The sequence below is a fragment of the Heterodontus francisci genome, chromosome 6 (assembly GCF_036365525.1).
Source record: "Heterodontus francisci isolate sHetFra1 chromosome 6, sHetFra1.hap1, whole genome shotgun sequence".
Taxonomy (NCBI): domain Eukaryota; kingdom Metazoa; phylum Chordata; class Chondrichthyes; order Heterodontiformes; family Heterodontidae; genus Heterodontus; species Heterodontus francisci.
The window spans coordinates 45,485,251-45,492,136 of record NC_090376.1 but is presented as its reverse complement, the minus strand read 5'-3'; the positions used below and the strand labels follow the sequence as shown (position 1 = coordinate 45,492,136).

At 44.1% G+C, this 6,886-nt stretch overlaps 1 protein-coding gene across 1 annotated transcript; it reads left to right on the top strand.

Moving 5' to 3' along the window:
- The first annotated feature begins 3,517 nt into the window (after positions 1-3,517).
- gpr12 (G protein-coupled receptor 12) lies at positions 3,518-4,501 on the top strand. Its single transcript, XM_068032840.1, has one exon. The coding sequence runs from the start codon at positions 3,518-3,520 to the stop codon at positions 4,499-4,501; it is 984 nt and encodes a 327-aa protein (XP_067888941.1).
- The last annotated feature ends 2,385 nt before the right edge of the window (positions 4,502-6,886 follow it).

The following is a 6,886-nucleotide window of genomic DNA, read 5'->3' as shown; positions in this document are numbered from 1 at the left end:
CCCTCGTGTTTGCCATCATCATCCGAGGAAAAAGACTCTCACTATCCACCCTATCTAACCCTCTGATTATCTTGTATGTCTCTATTAAGTCACCTCTCCTCCTCCTTCTCTCTAACGAAAACAACCCCAAGTCCCTCAGCCTTTCCTCGTAAGACCTTCCCTCCATACCAGGCAACATCCTAGTAAATCTCCTCTGCACCCTTTCCAAAGCTTCCACATCCTTCCTATAATGCGGTGACCAGAACTGCACGCAATACTCAAGGTGCGGCCTCACCAGAGTTTTGTACAGCTGCATCATGACCTCGTGGCTCCGAAACTCAATCCCCCTACTAATAAAAGCTAACACACCATATGCCTTCTTAACAGCACAGTGGCGCAGTGGTTAGCACCGCAGCCTCACAGCTCCAGGGACCCGGGTTCGATTCCGGGTACTGCCTGTGTGGAGTTTGCAAGTTCTCCCTGTGTCTGCGTGGGTTTTCTCCGGGTGCTCCGGTTTCCTCCCACAAGCCAAAAGACTTGCAGGTTGATAGGTAAATTGGCCATTATAAATTGTCACTAGTATAGGTAGGTGGTAGGGAAATATAGGGACAGGTGGGGATGTTTGGTAGGAATATGGGATTAGTGTAGGATTAGTATAAATGGGTGGTTGATGTTCGGCACAGACTCGGTGGGCCGAAGGGCCTGTTTCAGTGCTGTATCTCTAATCTAGTCTAACCTGGGTAGCAACTTTCAGGGATTTATGTACCTGGACACCAAGATCTCTCTGCTCATCTACACTACCAAGAATCTTCCCATTAGCCCAGTACTCTGCATTGCTGTTACTCCTTCCAAAGTGAATCACCTCACACTTCTCCGCATTAAACTCCATTTGCCATCTCTCAGCCCAGCTCTGCAGCCTATCTATGTCCCTCTGTACCCTACAACACCCTTCGACACTATCCACAACTCCACCGACCTTCGTGTCATCCGCAAATTTACTAACCCACCCTTCTACACCCTCATCCAGGTCATTTATAAAAATGACAAACAGCAGTGGCCCCAAAACAGAACCTTGCGGTACACCACTAGTAACTAAACTCCAGGATGAACATTTGCCATCAACCACCACCCTCTGTCTTCTTTCAGCTAGCCAATTTCTGATCCAAAGCTCTAAATCACCTTCAACCCCATACTTCCGTATTTTCTGCAATAGCCTACCGTGGGGAACCTTATCAAACGCCTTACTGAAATCCATATACACCACATCCACGGCTTTACCCTCAGCCACCTGTTTGGTCACCTACTCGAAAAACTCAATAAGGTTTGTGAGGCACGACCTACCTTTCACAAAACCGTGCTGACTATCGCAAATGAACTTATTCTTTTCAAGATGATTATAAATCCTATCTCTTATAACCTTTTCCAACATTTTACCCACAACCGAAGTAAGGCTCACAGGTCTATAATTACCAGGGCTGTCTCTACTCCCCTTCTTGAACAAGGGGACAACATTTGCTATCCTCCAGTCTTCCGGCACTACTCCTGTCGACAATGACGACATAAAGATCAACAACAACGGCTCTGCAATCTCCTCCCTGGCTTCCCAGAGAATCCTAGGATAAATCCCATCTGGCCCAGGGGACTTATCTATTTTCACACTTTCCAAAATTGCTAACACCTCCTCCTTGTGAATCTCAATCCCATCTAGCCTAGTAGGCTGTATCTCAGTAATCTCCTCGACAACATTTTCTTTCTCTACTGTAAATACTGACGAAAAATATTCATTTAACGCTTCCCCTATCTCCTCTGATTCCACACACAACTTCCCACTACTATCCTTGATTGGCCCTATTCTAACTCTAGTCATTCTTTTATTCCTGATATACCTATAGAAAGCCTTAGGGTTTTCTTTGATCCTATCCGCCAATGACTTCTCGTGTCCTCTCCTTGCTCTTCTTAGCCCTCCCTTTAGATCCTTCCTGGCTAGCTTGTAACTCTCGAGCGCCCTAACTGAGCCTTCACGTCTCATCCTAACATAAGCCGCCTTCTTCCTCTTGACAAGCGCTTCAACTTCTTTAGTAAACCACGGCTCCCTCGCTCGACAACTTCCTCCCTGCCTGACAGGTACATACTTATCAAGGACACGCATTAGCTGCTCCTTGAATAAGCTCCACATTTCGTTTGTGCCCATCCCCTGCAGTTTCCTTCCCCATCCTACACATCCTAAATCTTGCCTAATCGCGTCATAATTTCCTTTCCCCCAGCTATAATTCTTGCCCTGCGGTATATACCTGTCCCTGCCCATCGCTAAGGTAAACCTAACCAAATTGTGATCACTATCGCCAAAGTGCTCACCTACATCTAAATCTAACACCTGGCTGGGTTCATTACCCAGTACCAAATCCAATGTGGCATCGCCCCTGGTTGGCCTGTCACATACTGTGTCAGAAAACCCTCCTGCACACACTGGACAAAAACAGACCCATCTAAAGTACTCGAACTATAGTATTTCCAGTCAATATAGTTCTAAGTCAGGATGGTGTGTGACTTGGAAGGGCACGTGTACCTCAATTTAAATTATTTTATATTCTTTTGCTTATGACACGCCCATGCAATAACGCAAAAGATGTGAGTGATTATTGACTCCATAGTAGCCACGCCATTCATCAGAGCCTGATCTAGAAGCACTGGGGTCAGTGACGGGACAGCCCACCAAGGGCAAAACACCTGATTCCCCTGCAGACAATGAAGCATCCATCCCGCACGGTTTTAAGTGTTTCCAAGTATCTGCACTCTATTTCATCTCATGATAATGGGGCGGGCCATTGCGCGAAGCACCTGTTCTTTGAATGGTTAGAGTAGGGCGCTCTGCTAACCGTGGAGATCCCTTTAATACATGCACTGGCTGGCTGGTGGCTGTCTCTCTGCTTGATTCTTGTTGCTGTGAATGACGTCGGTGCTGTGATTCAGCTGCTCCGCTTCACACATCATTCAGCGGATTTACTGCGAGCTCATTCAGCGATGTACTGCACCGGCGAGGCTGGGGCAGCAGCAGCCGCAGCAGCATCTGGACACGCACAAAGGCTTTGAGCCGCTATTTTAACGACTGGGCGACGTTCTCGTCTTGCTTGGAGGGCGGGGGGGGGGGGGGCGGTGAGACTTTGAGAGGAGGGACAGAAAATGCTCGGGGAGATGGTGCAGTAAGAAGGAGCACATGGGGGCTTTGCATCAGACAGACGAGGTAACCTGCAGAGTGGTTTAAACGTGGATGTCATTTGTGCATTTTATCTGTAATTCATTTTTTTTTTATATTTCGATGGTACAATTCAATGAACCATTGTAATAGTTATATATTTCGTTACAGTCAATTGTTGAGGGATGTAGATGCAATAATATGATTCGTGAACATCTGGAAGACATTTCCTGTTGTTATTCACAGAAAGTGGGTTCATTTTATTTCATGGAAATGGTGGGTCTTTGCAGTAACTAGAATGTATACCTCTCTTTGCCAGCGTTAGGGCAAAAAAAAGGGAAGATAATGAACGGAGACTTCCAAAATACATCTCATGGACATGGTCGCTGGGTGGCTCAGTCAGGTGAGAACACCTCTGCAGCGGTTGCCTCTGTGGTCCCGTTCTCGGAGAGCGTCAATCCTTGGGATATTGTCCTCTGCACTTCAGGCACTGTCATCTCCTGCGAAAACGCCGTGGTGGTGGTGACCATCTTCCACAGCCCCAGCCTCCGAGCCCCCATGTTCGTGCTGATCGGGAGCCTGGCCCTGGCTGACCTCCTGGCGGGCGTCGGGCTCATCGCCAACTTCGCCTTCGCCTACTTGCTGCAGTCCGAGGCGGCAAGGCTGCTCACTGTGGGGCTGGTGGTCGGCTCCTTCTCCGCCTCCATCTGTAGCCTGATGGCCATCACCATTGACCGCTACCTCTCCCTCTATTATGCCTTGACTTACAATTCCGAAAGGACGGTCACTTTCACCTACATCATGCTGATCGTGCTGTGGGGAGTCGCCACCTGCTTGGGATTTTTACCCGTCCTGGGCTGGAATTGCCTGAAGGATGAGTCCACGTGTAGCGTCATCAAACCCCTCACCAAAAACAACGTGGCCGTGCTCTCGGTGTCCTTCCTGCTGATGTTTGCAATGATGCTCCAGCTCTACATCCAGATCTGTAAGATTGTGATGAGACACGCCCATCAGATCGCCTTGCAGCACCATTTCCTGGCCACGTCCCACTATGTGACCACCAGGAAAGGGGTCTCCACTTTAGCCATCATACTGGGCACCTTCGCTGCCTGCTGGATGCCCTTCACCGTTTACTGCTTGATAGCGGACTACACCTACCCATCCATCTACACCTACGCCACCCTGCTGCCAGCCACCTACAACTCCATCATTAACCCTGTCATCTACGCCTTCCGAAACCAGGAGATCCAGAAGGCGCTCTGGCTCATCTGCTGCGGGTGTATCCCTGCCAACATCTTACTCCGAGCCCGGTCCCCTAGCGACGTATAATGAATTGCGAAAGAGGCCAATGTAAAGAAAAAAAAACAGTACGTTTCTCAGGCAATTCCCCATAGATGTCAATGCACCGTAAATTATTTCACTTCAATGCTTCTTAACAACTTTTGTCTTTAGGTGAATCCTCTGGGGCAGGGGACTGTTTTCTCTCTCTCGAGCTGGAATAAGATCACCGAACTCAGATAGCAGTGTTACAAAAAGAATGCGCTGGGAGGGTTGTCTACCCTCAGTTTATTTTTTCTTTGAATGTCATTTATCATGCAATATTTAGCTTTAAAATACGAAGATTAACAAAAAGTTATTGTAGTTAACGTTTCTATGTTACTGATGTTTTACCTATAAATATGACATTTTTATGGGGGGGGGGGGGCACTAGTATTTCAAATTACTTGGAGATGGTTCATCCCATTAGTAAACTATGAACCTGTTTAATTTATGTCATTGTCCATACATACAGCAATAAATCACTACATATATTGACCAGAATTTCCAACACCTTGATGTTTGATTGTGAAAGGTTTTAATGTATCAAAATATAATAGGTTGCCAAGATGATGTATCATATTTTCAATAAATGAAGGTTAGAAAAATAAAATACCATTATCAATAAGTTTGAATATTTTAAGTATGTCTTAGTCTCGGAATAGTTTCAGTATGCAAGCAGCATAACTCTATACTTGAGATATTAAATGGGTTAAATTTGACTTTTTTCCCTAATCCTTTGGCTGTAGTTTTGAGAAATTTGCTGTCAGAGCCAATAACTGAATTTGGGCGGGGGGAGGGGGCTGATTGGGGGGGTGGATGGAGGGTAGTGTGGTGGAGAGAAGCACTTTTTAAAAACATTGAACCCTGATTGGCCTCCTTATTAGTTTCATTGTTACCATATTCCATGTGCGGTGATAGACTTCATGCACATTCTGACTAAACAAAATAAATCGTGTTTGTTAAAACCCTATGCACTCAGCACTGTGGTTTGATGCCAATAACTAATTTGTGCCCTAGACGGCAGCCATTGCATTATAAAGATCATTTTTAAAAACTTAAAGACATTAAGAAAATTATGCTGTCACCTATTTGCATTTGAACATATTTTCCATCCTAACAATGAATTAACAAAATCAAGAAAATTATTTCCTAAAATAATCTGTATTCAGTGAAAGGAAGCACACATATAATGCATAATATGATACAATATTATTTGAAACCACAAAAAATTGCTACCAATTCACTTTGTTGCACTTTATTTCACTGGTGGGGTCACTGCCATTTTACAATCCATGTCATTTATATCTCTGCAATATAGTTTTTCCATCTTTGAACAACAGAATTGGCAGCAACAATTACTTTTTATAGTAAGTAATGTAAGTGCAAGGTTGTAAGTAGTGTTTGTAAGTACAGAAAAGACTTAAATCTCACCTAACATCTAATGTGAGAGGTGAGAGGAGGTTAGCTGTTGTCTATTTGTAGCTGTCAAAATGAAACTGAACAATAAATGTAAGAGCACCATGTTATGTGGAAATGTGTTTTTTATATATTAATAGTGAAATGCACTTTATTTTAGCAAAAATGGCACAATCATGTTGTATAGAAAAGGAAACAGCACTGATTCTCCTTTCATTTTCCTTTTATCATTTGGATGAAAGTAATTTTCATTGTAAATTGTTATTAATTTTGTATACATAAAATGTGATGAAATAAAGTCATTTCTTAAAGAATTGTGTTGCATTCACTGTGTGGGATATAGTGAGAAAGGTAGCACTCCAATATGTGTGTCACTGAATGGTAGGAGGTGGGCTCATCCTTGTAGTTGTCCACATAGTGAGATCCTAATCTCAACAATGCATCAAAGGGAAGATGTCAAGAGGAGGTCAGGTGTGATCCCACTTGGGAGAGTGGAAAAGCAGAGGTAAATTGCTCCAGTCTGGTTGTGCACTTCCTGTCAGTGGTTCAAAGAAGAGTTCCATCACCACCACAGCAGGGCAACCAGAGTTAGCCAATAAAATGCAGCCTTGCCAGTGTCATCCACATCCTGAGAACAAATTCACGAAGAATTTTGTTTCTGTGAGTACTTTTGAATTTCACTGGACATTATTATTTTTCTTCTAATTATTTTCAATTCAATTCTTGTCGACATGGTTTTCTTAACTTCTTTTGTGAATTTGGTACTTATAAAGGGGAAGATTATTAGTACTAGGGACTGAAACATATTCCCTTTCAGGCAATCAACATTGCCATCAAGCACTTCCAGGCAGGTAGAGCATGGACAGATTCAGAGAAAATTTCCCTCTACTATCTACCAACAAAGTATCTGAACCCCAAATGCTAAACAATACTCTCTACCGCACCAGTGTGACATTTTTTCATATGCTGCACTGCCAT